The sequence below is a fragment of the Vigna unguiculata genome, chromosome 11 (genome assembly GCF_037176805.1).
Source record: "Vigna unguiculata cultivar grain cowpea cultivar isolate G323 ecotype 2 chromosome 11, ASM3717680v1, whole genome shotgun sequence".
NCBI lineage: Eukaryota > Viridiplantae > Streptophyta > Magnoliopsida > Fabales > Fabaceae > Vigna > Vigna unguiculata.
Genome location: NC_140802.1, coordinates 8366986 through 8386624, shown reverse-complemented (window position 1 = coordinate 8386624; position 19639 = coordinate 8366986). Strand labels below are relative to the sequence as shown.

Genomic DNA, 19639 nt, shown 5'->3' with positions numbered 1-19639 from the left:
TTTGCGAATCTGTTCTTGTTCCGACTTTGACTCTTCGTGTCACTATGATTGTTGTGTTTGCGAATATGTTCTTGTTGGCGACATTGACTCTTTTTCGTGTCATTGTGATTGTCGGGTTTGCTTCGATTCTTTCTCATTGTTCGTCCTTGCTATTGCACGCTCACAATATTTTGTTCTGGTTTGACGTTCTTCGTTAATCACAACGCCTCTACTGTCTTCTTTGGTTTTGATTTTCGAAACCCATTCTCTGTGTCTTTGTTCATAATGGCCTCATAAAACTCAACGCTTTCTGGTTCGATTTAATGGAAAATATTATGCTGCTTGGGTGTTCCAATTTAAGCTCTTTGTGAAAGGAAAAGAATTATGGGGTCATATTAATGGCAAATTTCCCGCACCGACAACTGCAACAGATTTGGCAAAATGGAAAATGAAAAATTCCAAAATCATGACCTGGATTCTTAGCTCTATTGAGCCTCATTTTATTCTTAATTTTCATCCTTACAACAGTGCTAAGGATATGTGGGATTATTTGAAAAAGGTTTATCATCAAGCTAATGCAGCTCAAAGGTTTCAATTGGAGTATGAGATGGCTAATTTCACACAAGGAAGTCTATCAATTGAGGAATATTATTTTGGTTTTCAAAATCTTTGGGCTGAATACTCAAATACTATTTAGTACCTTTCACATATGCATCTTGCCTTTCACATATTGTCTTGTTTTTTCTCTAGTTTGTGTTGATGATAGACAACTAAATAAAATGTGGCATAATCGTTTAAGCCATCCAAATTCTCATGTACTTAGTACCTTGTTTAAATATGATTCTTTGGGCAATAAAATCTCACCTGTTTCGTTTGATTGTACTACCTGCAAACTTGGTAAAAGTAAAACTTTACCCTTTCCTCATAATGCATCTCAGACAAATAATTATTTTAACATTATTCATAGTGATGTTTGGGGGATTTCTCCTATTGTATCTCATGTGGGTTATAAGTATTTTGTCACATTCATAGATGACTACAGTCGATTTACTTGGGTATATTTTCTTTGGTCTAAAGCAAAAGTTTTCTTTGTTTTTCAACGTTTTATTTCTCTCCTTAAAACTCAATTCTCTGCTCACATAAAAATTTTAAGATCATATTTTGGAGGTGAATATTTGTCTAATGCATTTCAAAGTTTTCTTCAAAATGAGGGAATTATATCTCGGCGTTCTTGCCCTTCTACACCACAACAAAATGATGTTGATAAAAGAAAGAACTATCATCTTCTTGATGCTGTTCTCACTCTTTTGCTAGAATCTTCTATTCCTCCTCGTTTTTTGTGTGAAGCTCTCTCCACTATTGTTCATTTAATAAACGGTGACCATCTCCCACTCTACATAATGTTTCTCCTTTCTATAATTTTTTGGATATTCTCCTTCTTACTTTAATCTTCAAACTTTTGGTTCTGTTTGTTTTGTGCATCTTGCTCCTTATGAATGTCACAAACTCACTAATCAATATGTTAAGTGTGTTTTTCTAGGTTATGCTATTAATAAAAAGAAGGTTATATTTGCTATGATCTGCAGCTTCGTCGCCTTAGAGTTTATAGGAATGTGGTGTTCTTTGAAAATAAGTTTTTCTTTCCCTCCTATGTAGCACCATCGTCTTCATCTTTCTCGTTTATGCCACATTTTTTTAGACTCTTCTCACATTGTGGAACGCTTCAAGCCTGGTTTAGTGTATACAAAGCGTTGTCTTCCTTTTGGTACCCTTCATGATTCTGCTCCGACACTTGATTCTATCCCTCCGTCGGCACTTGATCCTGTCACATCTGTTTTACCTCTTTGTCGGTCCATTCGATCATTAAAACCTCATGATTGGTATGGTTTCTTTACACCTATTTCTTTATCCACTACATTGTCGTCTTTTTCTATTCCTTCTAGTTATACCCAAACAATGGAACATGACTGTTGGAAAAAGGCAATGCAAGAAGAACTACATACACTTCAAAAAAAATCAAACATGGGATATTGTGTCTTGTCCTCACACATTAAAAGCTATTGGAAGTAAATGGGTGTTCTCTATCAAACTTCAATTTGATGGCTCATTAGATCACTATAAAGCTCGACTAGTCGCTCTTGGTAATATACAAGAGTATGGGATTGATTATGAGGAGACATTTTGTCTTATTGCTAAAATGACTACAATTCGAACTATGCTTGCTATTGTTACTTCTCAATCTTTGCCATTGCATCAAATGAATGTGAAAAATGATTTTATTCACGGTGATCTCAAAGAAGAAATCTACATGAAACTTCCCTCTGGTAATGTTCCTTCTTCCTCTTCTGATGTTTGTAAACTTCGATGTTCCTTGTATGGGCTTAAACAGGCTCCTCGGGCTTGGTTTAAAAGTTTCGTACTACTCTGCTTAAGTTCTCTTTTACGCAGAGTCAATATGACTATTCTCTTTTCTTTCACAAGTCTCCCGCTAGTATCATTCTCCTTTTGGTTTATGTGGATGATCTCATTATTATAAGAACTGATCAAGAGTTAATTACTAAGTTGCAAACTGAGATCCATGCAACATTTCACATGAAAGATCTTGGATAACTCACATATTTTTTGGGATTGGAGGTCCATCATCGATCCAATGAATTTTTTTTAAACCAACAAAAGTATATTCAAGATTTAATCAAATTGGCGGGTTTAGCGGGAACTACATCAATTGATACTCCTATGGAAGTAAATGTCAAGTACAGGAAAGATGAAGGAGTTCTCTTGCTTGATCCCACTCTCTATCGACATTTGGTAGGCAGTCTTATCTATCTCACCACTACTAGTCCTATCATTTCATATGTTGTTCACCAGGTCAGCCAATTTATGTCTTCTCCTCGTCATCTTCATTTTGCTGTGGTTCTTCGTATTATCTGATATCTTAAAAGATCATCTACACGTGGGTTATTCTTTCCCAAAGCCTCATCTTTACAACTTATGACATAAGTGATGCTGATTAGGCAGGATGTTCGGACACTCGTAGGTCTACTACTAGTTGGTGTATGTTTCTTGGTGATGCCTTAATTTCTTGGAAATGTAAGAAGCAAGATCGTGTTTCTAAATCTTTTATTGAGGCTGAATGTCGTTCAATGTCATCTGCTTGTGCTGAAGTTGTATGGTTATGTAGTCTTTTGGACCAGCTTGGGTTTTCCCAACCTACATCTACACCTCTTCATGCAGACAATACAAGTGCTATTCAGATTGCTGCAAATCCAGTGTTTCATGAACGTATCAAGCATATTGAAGTGGATTGCCATTATATTCGAGAAGCCTTGACCAACAATGTCATTTATCTTCCTTACATCTCCACTGATCTTCAAGTTGCAGATATCTTTATCAAAGATATGACTTGATAACGTCATCAATTTCTTGTTGGCAAATTGTTGCTGATTGATTTACCAACATCACTTTGAGGGGGATTTAGTGTGTATAAATATAGCTTATTCTATCTTTAATAGATTATTCTATACTTTTAATACATAGTTATTAGGGATTCTCAATTACTCCCTGTAAATAGGAAATATCCTATAACTCCTCTCTCCTTCACTGAATATTAATGTAAATATATTCTATAGTGCCTATTTAAGAAAAGAGGGCTGCAGAATAAAAATAAGCCTTTCTAAGATACACTCTTGAGTATTATAATATTGTGACATTATTGTCTTCGCTTGTATTGAACATTTAAACTTAATTGTCTTAAATTTTTTTCTTTTGTTATTTTGCTTTTAGATTCCTTGTAGAGAGAACCTTATGTGTATAGACATGACTCAATATCTTGTAATATAAATAAAATGCTTTATTTTAATTTTATTATTGTGTTTTCTATTTTTTTATTGTTGTGAACCTAACAGTAAAATATAAATATCAAATATGTTGATACACTTTATTTAGATTTTATCTATCAATAAGAAAACTCTCACCTAACAAGATGCACATAAAAAGAACCGCTCACTAGAATTCGACAAATATACTAAAGACATATATTCCTAGAAGAACACAAGAACAAAGACTACATGTGAAAGGAAAACAACCTTCGACGTTTATTCAATTCAATGCCCTTTGTTATTCATTGAAAAAAAAATCAATTAGTCATTGACAAGTTGAATTTCAAAGTCAACAAAATAAAAGGTTTGAATATATAAAGACTGAAAAATGTGAGAGAATATTGTTTATATTTAAATCATACATACACAATTCATAACCAAACACTGCAGTATTTTTTTATTTTTCAGCATCAGCAAAAATGAATTATTCTTGAAATTTTTTAATATTGGATAGCTCTCTACCTATATCACTATTAACCTAATTCAGAGTGTTCACATTGCATAGACAGACAAGTTAATGTTTAAAAAGATAGACTCGTATTCCTGATTTGTTGGTTAGTTTGATTCAGGTTTATCTACTTAGACTAACTAATATTTAGGTTACTATAACAACTTTTCTTGTTACATAATTTTACTTTTGTATTATCATAAATGAGATCATTGATAAAGATATGTATTTTCCCATGAAAAGGGACATTTTCGTTACTAACGATTTCTAGACTATAACAAACTATTTTTACGTAGACTTTGACTTAAAACAATATAAATAACTTTGATCATTGTTTAAATAGGGAAATTTCGGGGAATTTACTATACTTTTACGCCATTAGACAGAGTAATACACAGATTTCAAAGTTAGTTACTCAATAATATATCATTGGGTACTTTTCTGAAGCTTTAGTCCAAGTTAATTGAAGAATGACTTTTAAATCTGACCAGTAATTGGTACAAATAAAATTACTCTAATAGTTAAAAATACAAAAGAAAAAAAAGACTATCTTAATTTATAAAACTAAAACTGAAATATAACACAAGTTTATAAATTTTTAATGGTTAAAATACTTATAAGAAATTCAAATCTTATTTAAGTTGACATTATGGACAGAGAAACCTGGTATATAGTGAGTTAACAGCATTGTTCCTAGACACCCAACACTCTTTCATTATGTTCCTACCTTTCTCATTTCCTTTTTCTCTCAATCCTCTTTCATTCAGATTCTGGTCATCTATTCTTTCATAAATCTCACTTCAACTTTCATCATAAAGCTTGCAAATAGGTACTTTTTCTCTTTTAACACTACTTTTGCCTTTTGCTTTTTCTTAATAAGTATGTCCGAGACATGTAGGTAAATATGTCTCGGTATGAAAGTCTATGTTAGATATCTCACATTTACTAGAAATAAGACAATTTCCAACACTTTTGAATTATCAATTTCTTTTTAGCTTGCTTGTGTGTTAACTACACATCATGGTGAGGTTCAACTTGGTCATGATTTGCTTTTCTTCCATGTTATATGCTGTTAATGCACTGAATAATGACGGGGTGGCTCTTCTGTCACTCCAGAATCATTGGACATTTGTGCCTCCTTCCATAAACTTGAGTTGGAATGCTTCTGATTCCACTCCATGTTCTTGGTTAGGAGTCCAGTGTGACAATAACAATAGTGCAATCTATCTTAACCTCTCTGGAAACTCAATTTCAGGTCTTCTGGGACCTGAAATTGGACACTTGAGTCACTTGCAAACACTTGACTTGTCCTTAAACAACATCTCAGGGAACATACCCTCTGAGTTAGGAAACTGTAGTCTGCTTCAAAACCTTGACCTTTCTTATAACAGTATCACAGGAAACATACCTGATAGTTTGAAAAACCTGCAGAACTTAGTCTCTTTCAGTGTTCCATACAATAGTCTAACAGGTCAAATTCCTGAGTTCTTGTTTCAACTTCAACACTTGGAAGATCTTCTCCTGAACCAAAACTCTTTCACTGGTTCCATTCCAATGAATGTTGGGAACGGTTCAGAAATTGTGATACTGTATCTGGATCGTAATCAGTTGTCAGGAACTATTCCACCTTCCATTGGAAACTGCAGCAAATTAGAGGAACTGTATTTGGACTATAACCAGTTGCATGGAGTTCTACCTGAAAGTGTTAACAATCTTCAAAGTGTTGTTAAGTTGAGTTTCAGTAATAATAGACTTGAGGGTACCGTTCCATTATTAGGATCTAGCACATGTAAAAGTTTACAATATTTGGATCTGTCAGTGAATAAATTTAGTGGAGGCATGCCTTCAACCTTTGGGAATTGCAGTGGATTAAGAGAAATTTATGCTTTCAACACAAGTTTCGGAGGCAGCATTCCATCATCCTTAGGCCAACTAACACAACTTTCTATTCTTCGCCTTGAAACCAATCAATTTTCTGGTCAAATACCTTCAGAAATTGGTGATTGTAGGTCATTGCAAATGTTGATGTTGAATAACAATGAACTTGAGGGAGAAATTCCAAGTGAATTAGGAAAGCTGAGTCAGTTGCAAGATCTTAGACTTCATTACAACCATTTGACAGGTGGAATTCCAGTGAGCATTTGGAAAATTTCTAGCCTTCAGCAAGTGCATGTGTATTACAATAACCTTTCTGGTGAGGTGCCTTCAGAATTGACAGAACTCAAACAACTGAAAAAACTTGGCTTGTTCCGAAACCAATTCTCTGGAGTCATTCCTCAAAGCTTAGGAATCAATAGCAGTTTAGAGGAGTTAGATTTCTCATATAATCACTTCACTGGTAACATTCCTCCTAATCTCTGCTTTGGACAGCAATTATCTAAGCTAATCCTGGCTTCAAATCAATTGCAAGGTGGTATTCCTCCTGACATAGGAACATGTACAACACTGACTAGATTAAGGCTTGATGGAAACAACTTAACTGGAGCTTTACCTGATTTTACAAGCAATAGTAGTCTCACCTACATGGACTTCAGTGGGAACAACATCAATGGAACAATTCCATCAAGTTTGGGAAACTGCATAAATCTTACCACTGTTAGTTTTTCTCACAACAATCTTTCTGGGATCATACCCTTTGGGCTAGGAAACCTTGTGAACCTTCAAAAGTTGAACCTTTCTCAAAACAAATTAGAAGGTCCTTTGCCACATGAGCTGTCAAACTGTAAGAAAATGCAGTACTTCGATGCTGGATTCAACTCTCTGAATGGTTCATTCCCATCTAGTTTGAGAACTTGGACAGGGTTGACAACATTGAATCTAAGGGACAATCATTTCACTGGTGGTATCCCAACTTTCTTATCAGAATTTGAAGGCCTTTCTGATCTGCATCTTGGGGGAAATGATTTTGGAGGCCAGATTCCTAGATCAATTGGTGAGATGCAAAATCTTCTTTATGAGTTGAATCTAAGTGCTAATGGGTTGACAGGTGAAATTCCTCCTGAGATTGGGAAACTGAAACTACTGCAAAGCTTGGATATTTCTCTCAACAATCTGACTGGAAAAATTGAAGTTCTTGAAGATCTCTCTTCACTGATTCAACTCAATGTTTCATACAATTCTTTTTCTGGTCCTCTTCCAGACACACTAGTGAACTTGCTCCATTCTTCTCCCTCATCATTCTTGGGAGTTCCTGGCTTATGTGTTAGATGTTTTTCCTCAAATTGTTCAAAAAATAACAGCTTGAAGCCATGTGACGAGAACAACACTACAAATAAAAAAGGGCTGAGTAAAGTTAAAGTTATGTTGATAGCAGTTGGATCTTCACTACTGATATCAATTCTGTTACTTGGTCTTGTTTACCTGCTATACTACAAGCAAGATGTGAAGATTTTTCCCGAACAGAGATCTTCAACTTTGTTCAAGAAGGTGATGAAGGTCACAGAGAACCTAAATGATAGGCATGTTATTGGGAGAGGAGCACATGGAGTTATTTACAAAGTTGAATTCAGTGTGGACGAAGTTTTTGTCATAAAGAAATTTCCCTTTGCAGAAAACAGAAAACTGATCACTAGCATGAGCACAGAGATTGAAACCACTGGGAAGATAAGGCACAAAAATCTAGTGAGAATAAAAAACTTCTGGTTAAGAAAGGACTTTGGTCTAATCTTGTACAAGTACATGGAAAATGGAAGTCTTCATGATGTTCTGCATGAGAAGTTTCCACCACCACCTTTGGAGTGGAATGTGCGCTATGAGATTGCAGTTGGAATTGCTCATGGACTTGCATACCTCCATCATGATTGTGACCCTTTCATAGTGCACAGAGATATCAAACCAAAGAATATACTTTTGAATTCTGATATGGTGCCTCATATTGCTGATTTTGGCATTGCAAGGCTTCTAGACCATTCCTCTTATTCATTGCAATCTTTCTCTGTTCCTGGTACAGTAGGCTACATTGCACCAGGTAATTCTTCTAGTCTTTGTTTATCACGTTTACTCTAATCTCTCACTTTTAAATATTATGGTTAAATATGTTTCTATTCCATTAACTTTGACGCGAAATTGGAATTCATTTTTGTCTGAAACTTTGATATATTTTGATCTCTAAACTTTAAAAATAAACATATAGTATTTTTAACCCAATTATATTAAATTTTGTTAACGTGTCAAACCCGTTTTCTAGCTAATGTTGAAGCGAGAACGTGTCAAACGGTGTAAATAATTCAAATAGTAACATGAAATGCGGTTTACACGTAAAAAAAGTTCAACATAATCGGTTAACAAAACTATATTCATTCATTTTTAGAATTTAGTATCAAAGTTTTGAATACAGGCGAATTTCAATTTTGCATTAAATTTCATGTATTAAAAATATATTTAACTCTAAATATGAATTCTTCATTGGAATAACTCATGTTTATCTTGGTATGCATCAGAGAATGCTTATTCACCAGTGATGAGTAAGAAGAGTGATGTGTATAGTTACGGAGTGCTTTTGCTAGAGCTGATATGCAGAAAGAAGGTGCTAGATGATCCTTCATTTATGGAAGGAACAGATCTTGTGGGGTGGGTTACATGTACCTGGGAGAAAACAAAAGGCATTGATGGAATTGTTGACTCAGGGCTTGAAGAGGAACTTTTGGATTCAAATTTGAGGGAACAAGTTGAAAAAGTGCTTTTGATGGCATTGAGATGTACTGATAAGCATCCAGGTGAGAGACCAACAATGAGAGAAGTGGTCAACGAGTTGATGGATACATGCAAAGATCCTGACACGAAGAAGAGTAGCCAAATGTTGACTAGGACATTCACTCTGTAAAAAGGGAAAAATAGTTAAATAGATCATGAGTATATAAATAATGATTTCTAATGTATAGATGAAATTGTATGAATGAATTTCTTTCGTGGATTAAAATTCTTTATAACCAAATTTGGTTTTTAACTAAATAACACGATTAAAATGATTTCATAAGCAAGACTTCAAATTACTAAAATCATACGACTTTTAAGTTTTCTTTCTTTATATACAAGTGGTGTTTTATACATACCACTTCGATTCTTTATTGGTTTTATATAGAAATTGTATTTTTTTACTAATGACTTCTACTTTCTCTACTTTTTATATAATTTAAGAATATATATATATATATATATATATATATATATATATATATATATATATATATATATATATATATATATATACTATTTCAACTTTTAGAAGTCGGCTTTCATCTACTTTTTACTCTTTGCTTTTTGTTTTTTCAAATTTTTATATAAATTTTTCTTTTAATTTTGAAATATTTCTTAATAGTATAGTTAATGATTTTTTAAAACTTTTATTATTATTTAAAATTTGTCATGCTTTTTAAATTTTATATAAAAATATTTTTTATTTTGAAATTTTTTGGATAATTTTTTTTTGAATATATCCAAGGAATGAAAAGTACATTGAGTTATGGATGTTTCTTAAAAAGAGGCGAGCATTCAATGCATGCATGAAACACATTAATTGTATCTTTTATGTCCAAGTTGCTCAGATACAAGGAAGATGTTAGAGTGAGTTTGAAGGTGCTCAATAGCTAAAAAATATTCACAACAACTCTTCTATTCAACGCATACATATATCCATCCTTTAAAGAAAATAACGAGAATCTAAAGTCATTACTACAATTGGTAAAATGGTGTAAAAAGTTTTAACCCAATAACTTTGTAAGAACGTTATTATTTTCACTTAGCAAAGTAGAAGAGAGAGCTTAAACCGATCTTTGATTACAACCTAGATAAATATTTATTTTAGTCGGGAGGTTGTGTGTTAAACAATTCGTTTTTTCTAAATATTTATGTTCTTTATCCATTTTTTTGTAATTACTATTATTTTCTAAGATTGTAACATTAGCGAAGAAAAACATAGAAGTCAAAACATGAACTCCCAATTACTGATTTATAAGTAATTTAATACTTAATTTTAATACTTCATGAACAAACTTAATAATGTATATAATACTTAATACTTAATTTTAGTATATAGACAATTTAGTATTTTAGTGTAACTATATCATGTATCGGAGCGGATAATGGTAATAAGGTATGTAACTATTAGATGTGTATAAGTCATAAGAATAAAAAAAAGAAAAAGATATGTACAAGATCTGTTTGATGAAAAATAACTCAAAGAACTTTCTTACTTTTCATATTGATTCAGTAGAGACTTGTTCAATATATAGAGTACAATATCTCATTATATAAAAGAAAAAGTAAAACCTAATATATCATCATAATACATAATATTTGATGATAATAAAAAAGAATAAAATATATTATATCTCCATCAATAGAATTAAAACCAGGAGATATATGATATCTCTAACACCCACTCTCAAGATGGGCATGAAGCTTATGAATGCCTAACTTGAAAGTAGTAGGTTTGCAAAGTAGTCGAATGAAGAGAATCTTGGGAACTTGAGAAATTCGAGAATCATGAGAAATTCGAGAACCTTGAGAAATTGGAGAAAGTCAAGAACCTTGAAAAAGTTGAGAAATTCGAGAAAGTCAAGAACTTTAAGAAAGCTGAGAAAGTCGAGAACCTTGAAAAATTCAAAAAATTTAAGAACCTTGAAAAATCGAGAATCTTGAGAAGTCGACAAGAACTGGAGAAAGTCGATGAGAACCTGGAGAAAGTTACGAGAATATGGAGAAAGTCGATAAGAACTTGGAAAAAGTCACGAGAACATAGAGAAAGTCGACGAGAACCTGGAGAAAGTCGACGAGAACCTGCGGAAGGCGATTAACCAGAGGATGAAGTAGGATTCGTTATGGCAAGAAATCAACAAGAAATGAGAAAATGTGGAAGATATTTTTTTTCATCTAAGACCATATTAGATATGTATAAGTCATGAGAAGAAAAAAAAACAATATGTACAAGATGTGTTTGATGAAAGATAACTCAAAGAACTTTCTTACTTTTCATATTGATCTATTAGAAACTTTTTCAATATATAGAATACAATATCTCATTATATAAAGGAAAAATTAAAACCTAAGATATCGTTATAATAATAAAAGAGAATAAAATATATTATATCTTCATCAATATAATTAAATTCAAGAGATAAATGATATCTCTAACAGTAAGAGATACTAAGAATCACATAATATATATAATTTTAAATCATACAAGAAAATTATTAAATAACGATCAAATTTAGAGACACAAAATAATTAATCATCATATTGATTAAGTTAGACATCATTTTATAAACTAAAATTCATTGGTATCCAAAATAGTCTCTATTAACTATAAAAAATTATAATTGATTTGTAAATTAAAGTCTAAATTGACCTCTAACATTATCTATCAAAATTTTAGCTATTTATAATCATAAATTCAGTATCTAATCTACAAATAGAAACTATATTAGACAGTGGCGGATCTTCGACCAATATTTTGGGGTGCCAAAATTTTGGTTGAATTACTTTTTTTATCCATTTTTTCTTTCAAAAATGTCAAGTTGGTCATCTAAGATTTTTTAGTCTAAATTTGGTCCCGATTTTTTAAAAATCGATACAATTTGATCTTTTTCGTTAAAATTTTTGACGCGAAGCAAAAATTTTTCATCAAAATTGACATGAGGATTATGTCAAGTACACCAACAAAACAAATCATCTTTATTCACAACTTGATTTTTGATGAAAAAACATTAACCCGATTCAAGAAATTAACGAAAAAAAAGGACAAAAATGCATCATTTTTTAAAAAATCAGACCAAACTGAGACTAGAAAAACTGGAAGACCAACTTAATATTTGTGAACAAAAACAAGAATCAAAAGAGTAATTTTAAAATTTTTATATAAACTAGTAAAAACATTGTATTTACTTCTTTTATACTAATAAAATTATAATTATGTTATTATTATAATTATAAAATAAAATATAAATAATTTTTATAATTTTACCATAATTAATTTTTATTTATAATGATTAAATTTAAAACAATAATCAAATAAAAAATAGTAAAATTAAACAAATAATCATTTAAAAGATTATACTAATAAAATAATTATTTTTATTTAAAAAATATTTAAAAGATAAAATTAAAAAATTAAAAAATAAATATGGACAACAAAAAGAAAATATTTTTCCTTATATATATAAATAAAAATATATAAAAATTTATTAAAATATCAAATATATAAAATATATTAAAAATATTAAATTTTTTAAAAATATATCAAAAATTATATATTAAATGTATAAATGTAAAAAAAAAAAAATGGGGGCCATGGGCCCTTAGAACCTCTTAGGGTCCGCCAATGAATTTACAATTAATAATATATATATATATATATATATATATATATATATATATATATTATTTTTTGAATTAATAGAGACTTTTTAAATTTGTGTTTCTATGTATTTGACTCAAAAAATTTCTTTCTATTTTCTTTGAAGAATATAGTGATCTTTTCATTCTTACCCTATTGTACACCTTAATAGAACTTAAAAAATAATAAGGTGTTCCTATTGTACATTCATATTTCTGTTTTAGTTGAATGGATTCATCTTTTTAAGTTGGTCATGAATAGACAGTATGTTTACGAAAATATTTTATCTTTATCAAATTGAATGATATTGACAAAAAATTATAGAAATCGATAAGTCATGTCTAAATAACACGATTAAAATTATTTCATAAGCAAGACTTCAATACCAAAATGAATCACGACTTTTAATTTTTCTTTCTTTATATACGAGTGGTGTTTTATACATACGACTTCGATTCTTTATTTATTTTTTATAGAAATTGTATTTTTTTACTAATGACATCTATACTTTCATTTACTTTTTATATAATTTTAATATATATATATATATATATTACTAATACAATAAAAATGAATACATAATTTAGTACAATTGTAATTACAAAAGAAATTACCGTATATAAAGGATTGTCCTTCGTTCCTTCTCATTTTTTAACTCATCAATAATTGAATCAAAATTAAAATTTTTAACTATTTTTATGAACTCATTCCAAAAAATTAATATGAAAGTCCTCACCTTAAGAAAGGTTTCTCTAATTGAATAATATGATCATTTGTGTCATGTTTCGGAATACGTAAAAAAGTTGAATTTCTGCTGTTTTTATAGCTTTCTTTTAATCACTCTTAAAAAGTAAATATATATTATTTTTCATCAATATACCTATTTCTTCTTTTAAGTTTAAGATTAAAAACTAATTCATCATAATTTAATAAAAAAATAAAAAATTAAGAGTTATTAAATGAAAAATATAGGACAATCAAGTTCCAATAAAAAATCAGTTATGAAAACAAAAGCACATAGTATAATACTTTTCTCCCATATTTATAATAAATAAATATAAAGCTCATGAAATAAATATTAACTATTAAACAAATGTTTCAGTATCATGTGAGATTAGAGAAATATTTTCCTCTTCTTCATGAATGGAAGAAAACAAATAAGAAATGAAAACAAAACTAATAAGTTTGCATCTATTTTTTCGAAACAAAAAGAAAAACATGTGAGTATATAAGATGAGTATAATTTATGAAAAACTCAAAAATACAATAAAAAAGAAAATAAAAGTATTTTAATAACTTTTTTTATTTTTCATTATATTTGATTTTATGTTTTATTATTTATTAATATTAAATATTATGTTTTATAAAATAATTAAAAATTTGTAATTTAACTTCTATTAATTTCTAATATATATTAATATAATAAATTTAAAAAAAAAATAAAAAGTAAAAAATACATATTATATATATAATATAAAAAAAATTAAAAACTTTGGAGTTATGGCAATCTCTGTCCAAGAATATATGAATATATATATATATATATATATATATATATATATATATATATATATATGTACTATTTAAACTTTTAGTAGTCGGCTTTCATCTACTTTTTTTTCTTTTTATTCTTTGCTTTTTGTTTTTTCAAAATTTTATATAAATTTTTCTTTTGATTTTAAATTATTTCTTAATAGTATAGTTAATGATTTTTTAAGTTTGTTATTTTTATTTAAAATTTGTCATGTTTTTCAAATTTTATATAAAAATATTTTCTATTTTGAAAATTTTAGATAAATTTATTATTAAAATTATATATGTAAAATTAATTTTTTAATATGTGTGTGTAGTCGGCTTTCATCTACTTTTTTTTTCTTTTTATTCTTTGCTTTTTGTTTTATCAAATTTTTATATAAATTTTTCTTTTGATTTTAAATTATTTCTTAATAGTATAGTTAATGATTTTTTAAAATTTTTATTTTTATTTAAAATTTGTCATGCTTTTCAAATTTTATATAAAAATATTTTCTATTTTTGAAAATTTTAGATAAATTGTTATTAAAAATTAATTTTTTAATATGTGTGTGTGGTGTGTGTGTTGTGTGTTGTGTGTGTGCGTGCATGTGTGCGTGTGTGTGTGTACGTGGTGTGTGTGTGCGTGTGTGTGTGTTATATTTTGATATTTGTTAATACTTTGATTAATAAATTTAAATTTTTTATTTCTAAATAATATTTAAAAGTTTATATGGTAATGTTTTTAAATTATATATATATACATATATAATAAAGAAATTTCAAATATAATTTTAATAAATCATCATTTACACTATTTTTATAGGAAATCTTGAATCGACAAATCTTTATGCTTTCTGATGTCTTATAAAACTAAAAATTTAAGTTTTTAGACCTTTTAAAACTAATGTATTTAACATTTACACAATAGTATATGGTTCCATAGGAATATTAACTCTTTCCCTATGTGGCATATAACACCCCATTTAACTAATAGCGTAATTAAAAGAAGCGTTACACTAGAATAATATCTTAGCGCAGCCCTGGAGTTTAAACTCACTCCTTACAACAGAAGGCACACCACGGTGCCATAGGAAAACCAGTTATAAAGTAAAAATGAATATAAAGAGATCACAAGTCAAACGGAATACATGGGTCGTGGCCCTAAGAAAAGCCCAACACAAAAATAAAACATTAGCTCCAGCCCAGATGGACTATGGTGCGGAGTCACCATTCCCCTGTTGACCGTGAGAACCTCTCGCTTCTGCTCACATCAATAAATTGATGATCATCACAAAAGAGAAGTACCACACACAAGACAATCAAACAAGCAAAGGGTAAGCTAGAGTCAAAACCATTTCATTAATAAAATCAAATACATATTCACAGTTCATTATGCATACATCATGCAAGCATGTTACGACCTTCCAAACAATACACTAAGACTTGACTCAACTCATCCAGATACATATAACCTGGTCGGATTCAGTAGATGCTTGCACTTGTGGTGGATATCTCTGCTCACCCCCGAGCTGCTCACCCCCAAGCTATGTGTTACAAGTGGTACAATAAATCAATTTTCCCTCACCACAAGGTTAGCCCTTAATGAATTTCTGGCCTCTTGCTACTCTCACCACAAGAGTCAGTTTGCTCTAAGTGAGACTCACTGACTCCTTAGTAGGGATGGCAACGGGGCGGGGCGGGGACGGGTTTCACTATCCCATACCCATCCCCGCATAAAAAATTCATCCCCATCCCCATACCCAAACCCAACGGGTATCAAACTTTTTTCCCATCCCCATCCCCACCGGGTAACGGGTATAATCTCGTACCCATACCCGTACCCATGTTCTAACTACTTCAATATTAATTTTTATAAAAGAAAAAAAATTACGGTAAAGAAAACATAATATTATGAAATATTTAATATTAGGAGGATTTTCTTCGATGCCAAATATATTAAAATAAATTATAATTGTTTATATTTTATATTAGAATACCAAATAAAATTTCATGTGAACCAAAACATTTATTAAATTTGCAAACTACAACATTAATGAACTTAGTTGATAAAATTAAAAAATATTTCAAAAAAGTATAAAAGGAAAACAAATATTCAAATTAAAATATATTTTAAATGTTTGTTTACTTCAATTTTTTTAAATTCTAATGAATCTCTTTTTTATACACTAATAAAAGTTATAATATATCACTTGATCAAAATGACACAAAGAATAAATATTCAAATTAAAATATATTTTAAATATTTGTTTACTTCAATTTTTTAAATTATAATGAATCTCTTTTTTATACACTAATAAAAAGTTATAATACATCACTTGATCAAAATAACACAAAAAACAAATAATAAACATAATAATAAAATTTTGACATAGATTTTGTATCTTTTGAACTTCAATATATGTTGCATAGTGACAAAAAAATATTCATAGAAATTACATTAAATTTTTATATTGTAGTAAATAAAAGTTATTTATACAATTAAAGTAAAAAAAATTACAGTATGATTAATAGTGAGTTATAAAATAACAAATAATTAGATAGAATATATCGAAATATTTTATTCTACATGATGAAAATAAACAATAAATAAAAATATTAAAAAACTAACAAATGTGTGTTTTAGAAATAATTTGAGAGACTATCGAAAGAAATCGCACAAAGGAAATCAAATGTATAATTAAGGTATGATAAAATGAAAAATACCTTAGAGAACTAATTATTAAATTATGTTTGAAGTGGTTAAAATAAAATAGAAATATCATTAGTGACCAAAAAATTTGTCATTAAATTACAAATAAATTAGTAATTAAATTGGTCACTAAATCAAGTACCGATTCGATCATGGAATCAGTCACTAATTTAGACAATAAATCAACTACTACCACCAATGACGAAAAATAGTGACTGATATGGGTTACTGACTAAATCAGTCACCATTTCATTTTTTCTTGTAGTGAATTATCATATACTATTCCTAAATATCATTATATATATATATATATATATATATATATATATATATATATATATATATATATATATAATTTTAACCACTTCAAACAGAATTTAAAGTGAAACAATTACATTATGATATATTATTCTACATGATGAAAATAAAAACAATAAATAAAAATATTAAAAAACTAACAAATGTGTGTTTTAGAAATAATTTGAGAGACTATCGAAAAAAATCACACAAAGGAAATCAAATGTATAACTAAGGTATGATAAGACGAAAAATATCTCAGAGAACTAAGAAAACTTTTCAAATATCAACATATATACTTAATGGTTGAAAAATAACGAAAATTACTTTAATGAAACAAAAGAGTTCTTCAAATTAAACAAAAATTAATAATAATAATAATAATAAGTAAAGAATTTTTTTTATATTACCTTAAATTGAGAGTATAAACATTCTCATGTGAAAGGAAAATTTATAATAAATAAAAATATTAAAAAATAATATAAATATTCAAATGTAAGGCATAATTTTTTTTATTAACATACATTATTTTAACATAATTACATAAAGGTTATGATAAGATAAAAAATATATTGGAGATGAGAATGAGTTTAATAACAAATGAAATAATTAAAAGAAATAAAAAATAGAATATATATATATATATATATATATATATATGGGTTACTTGATTAATTGTGAATATTTTAATAATTTAAACGAGAATGAAGATATGGCGGGGACGGGTATTATGGCGGGTATATGTACATCCCCATACCCATCCCCATACCCAACTGAAAAAGTCGGGGATTCCCCATACCCATACCCATACCCAGTCAATGCGGGGATTCCCCGTCAAAACGGGGACGGGTTCGGGCAATACCCACGGGGACGGGTTTATTTGCCATCTCTACTCCTTAGAGTGTCAGGATGCAACCTTACCTTGAATCCTTACCTAGTTATACAGATGGGGCACCACCATGGACACCCACTAACAGGGGCCAAGGAATTACGTCCCGACCACTAAAGCACGACCCTGAGAATCTCACCTAGAGATCCCAAGGAATTACGCACTAACACAGACCAAACTTTCTTAATCAATCAAACAGATTCAGCATGCATACACACAGATATATACATATACATCATATACAAATTCTCATAATTCACCTCTTTCGTATTCCCAGCCAAACCATACCAACTCATTATTCTCGAACTCGAAATATGGAACTCCGTCTCATAACATTACCATGCCACATTGATACCAACTCTTTCATGTCTCATGTCGAACTCATACCAAACTCATCATTTCAATTTCATGTATCATCTCATACAATTATCATACTCACATCATGTTAAAACTCACAAATCACAACTCATACACCATCTCATTCATAAAGGTCATTCAGTTCATAATCTTAAAGGTAACACCCATACAAGCACATTATCAACATTTGAGATCAAGGAAAACTCCAAGGCCAGCCACCCTCTTGCCCAGCTTCTCGCTCAGGCAGCAGGGTCTCGCCCAGGCGAGGAGGACCCTCACTCAGGTGAGCTTCCCTCGCCTAGGCGAGAGCTCGACTTCCAGTACAGTGGCCTCGCACGCGTTCTCGCTCAGGCGAGACTCTCCTCGCCTAAGCGAGACGTTCGCTCGCTCAAAAAGACAGCGGGTCGCCCGGGCGACCATTCGTGGAAAAAGACTTAGGCGAGCCTCTGTTAATCTCGCCTAGGCGAGACCAGCTCGCTTGGGCAAGTTTATTAGTGCCCGCTACTGTTTTCACCTGCAGCAGACTCGAAAGCATACCCCAAACAACAATCCCACCATATCACACATCCATAACAGCAGTCCAACTCGAATAATCACAAACAGCATAGAATAACAGACTCGTACCAAATGAACAGTAGGGTTTTAGCTTCCCTTACCTGGAAAACAAGCTAGTAACTGGATCCTTGGTTACCAATAGCGAATGCAACAACTCTTAGAGTGGATTAGCGAGCTGGAAAACAGTGGAACCAGATAAAAAACGAGCTCACCCCGACTGACCCTAGTTGGAACCACGAAGAAGGAACTAAAGTACAGGTTAGAATAGACTTACATGAAGTGGAGGTCTGGTTGGAGTTCACTTGGAGGGGTTGACAGCTAACCCTAGCAGAGCTCTGAAATGGAAAGGGTGGCAGTGTTTAGGTTCAGATTGCAAAGTGAGGCTGGAAGGGAAACCGTAACAGCTTTAGGGCCTTTGCACCCTATGGGCCAGCCCTTAGGCCTAACAGATTAAGGCCAACCCTTAAACATTAGGGCAGAAAATTAAATCTGGGCCTTACATTCTCTCCAACAACAAAATTTTTGACCTCGAAAATAAAGACTCACCAGGTAAACAGATGTGGGTGTGATTTACTCATGTCCTCCTCTAACTCCCAAGTCGAGTCACTTGTCCTCCGATCCCAGATGACTTTAACAAGGTTGACAGCTTTTCCTCGGTGCTCCTCAACCTTGCTGTCCT

The 19639-nt window shown here is 30.6% G+C and overlaps 1 protein-coding gene across 1 annotated transcript; it reads left to right on the top strand.

Annotated features, from left to right (window-relative positions):
* The first annotated feature begins 5018 nt into the window (after nt 1-5018).
* Nucleotides 5019-9212, top strand: LOC114170650 (uncharacterized). Its single transcript, XM_028056174.2, has 2 exons — nt 5019-8272; nt 8745-9212. Exons 1-2 carry the CDS (start codon nt 5326-5328, stop codon nt 9125-9127), a joined length of 3330 nt encoding a protein of 1109 aa, XP_027911975.1. The 5' UTR covers nt 5019-5325; the 3' UTR covers nt 9128-9212.
* Nucleotides 9213-19639: the final 10427 nt, after the last annotated feature.